This window comes from Aphanomyces astaci (assembly GCF_000520075.1).
Source record: "Aphanomyces astaci strain APO3 unplaced genomic scaffold supercont1.710, whole genome shotgun sequence".
NCBI lineage: Eukaryota > Oomycota > Saprolegniomycetes > Saprolegniales > Verrucalvaceae > Aphanomyces > Aphanomyces astaci.
Genome location: NW_009798973.1, coordinates 1 through 1,578, shown reverse-complemented (window position 1 = coordinate 1,578; position 1,578 = coordinate 1). Strand labels below are relative to the sequence as shown.

Sequence of the window (1,578 nt, the reverse complement as noted above, 5' to 3'; positions counted from 1 at the left end):
GATATTTTGTGGGTCTGGATGCCACCAAAGTCCAACAATTTATGCTACAATTTTCTTAAAAAGCGGGTGTTTTATGGCATAAAAATATGGACCGATTTCGTCCAACTTTTTTATGTTCACGTTGCACTTCACAATCGGAAATCGATTTTTTTTTTCAAAATACAGCTGGCATCATCCAGACAACTTTGTAGATACTACTTCTTTTCTCCTTTTCTTCAACTTCGTAGATACTACTTCTTTTCTCCTTTTCTTCATGGGATAAGAGACTTTGGGAAATATTGCAGACTTTCCAAAACAGATAATTTTATGGGTCAGATTAGCCCTAAACATTGCAAAATTGATACTTTTTTTCTGAAAAAAAAAGGTAAAAAATCGACAATGTCAATTTATGATGTATACGTCAGGTGTTTTGAAGATCTCTGCAAAAGAATTGAGTGTGGTGTGTTGTGACATATCCCATAGTGGCCATTGGAGGTTGGTTGGGACATAAAAGGGTACCTGGCGCGACATAAACGGGATTCTCAACCCCGTTCGAGAACGGCAACTTGGTGGTCAAGTCGATGGAGCACGTGCCAAGGAGGGGCTTGTGAAACCCCCCAAGAAGTGTGTCAAATACACTCAAGTTCAACCGAGGGGCAAACTGGGCGTCTTCTGGCAACTGGATTGGAATCAGAATGCGCTCGAGGAAGTTGGGGTTGGCGGGCGTGGGCTTGGAGCTCCCGCCCGTCTTTTTTGGTCGGTTGGACGAGCTCACTTCGCCAATGTCAAACTAGAATCATCATTATACGTTCTATATATATATATATATTGCGATAGATTCGTGATAGAGTTGCCATGTATGTACTTGCAAAAACGGCATGTGCAGCGGCATAAACCCAATGGGGCTGAGGTCGCGCAGGCCAAGACAGATGATTTCGAGGAACTTTTCTTGCATTTTCGGCTTGATCGACGTCGGCGGGTCGATCACTTGGTCGGGAAAGTCCTTGGCCACGAGCGTGCACGACACGAGGAGTTGGCCTTCGCCCCCCTTGCCTTCTTCATAGGACAAGTTGTACCAGGTTGGTTTCGGCACTGCGTACCCTGCCGTGTAGTCGCTCGAGGCGATTATAGTAACGTCTAATGTAACCACATATCTTAGCGTCAAAACCATTCGAAACAACTGGGGCGGCAGGAGCAAGAGAATGGAAGAACCACCAAAGCCAATCAAATCCAATCGCGTTCTGAATTTTTGCCATCTAAAGTACTGATGCACCTCAATCTGTCGCTCATTTTCGGCAAAACCTGATATATATATATATAGATATATATATAGATATATAGATATACTAAACAGTGTAAATTGTATACAAGCTTCAATCGGCCACTCACTTGCTATGCACTAATTGCCCCAAAAGTTTATATTTGGGTAAAAGGACAGTCATACCTTGGAGAGATATCGTGGCACCGCCCACAAAGTCGTCCTTGGCCCACCGGTCCCAGTCGTACACTTGAAATCCAATGCGCGGTTGATGCGTGCGCTCCTGCGACATATAATTTCATCGTACGTAAGCACAAGGTACATACACTGCACGGTCAAGT

The 1,578-nt window shown here is 44.2% G+C and overlaps 1 protein-coding gene across 1 annotated transcript; it reads right to left on the bottom strand.

Annotated features, from left to right (window-relative positions):
• Positions 1–311: 311 nt before the first annotated feature.
• On the bottom strand, positions 312–1,529 carry H257_19506 (hypothetical protein; the record flags this gene model as incomplete). The annotated part of the gene is made up of 4 exons (XM_009848647.1): positions 312–322; positions 499–769; positions 845–1,116; positions 1,424–1,529. The coding sequence occupies 4 exons, from the start codon at positions 1,527–1,529 to the stop codon at positions 312–314; spliced, it is 660 nt and encodes a 219-aa protein (XP_009846949.1).
• Positions 1,530–1,578: the final 49 nt, after the last annotated feature.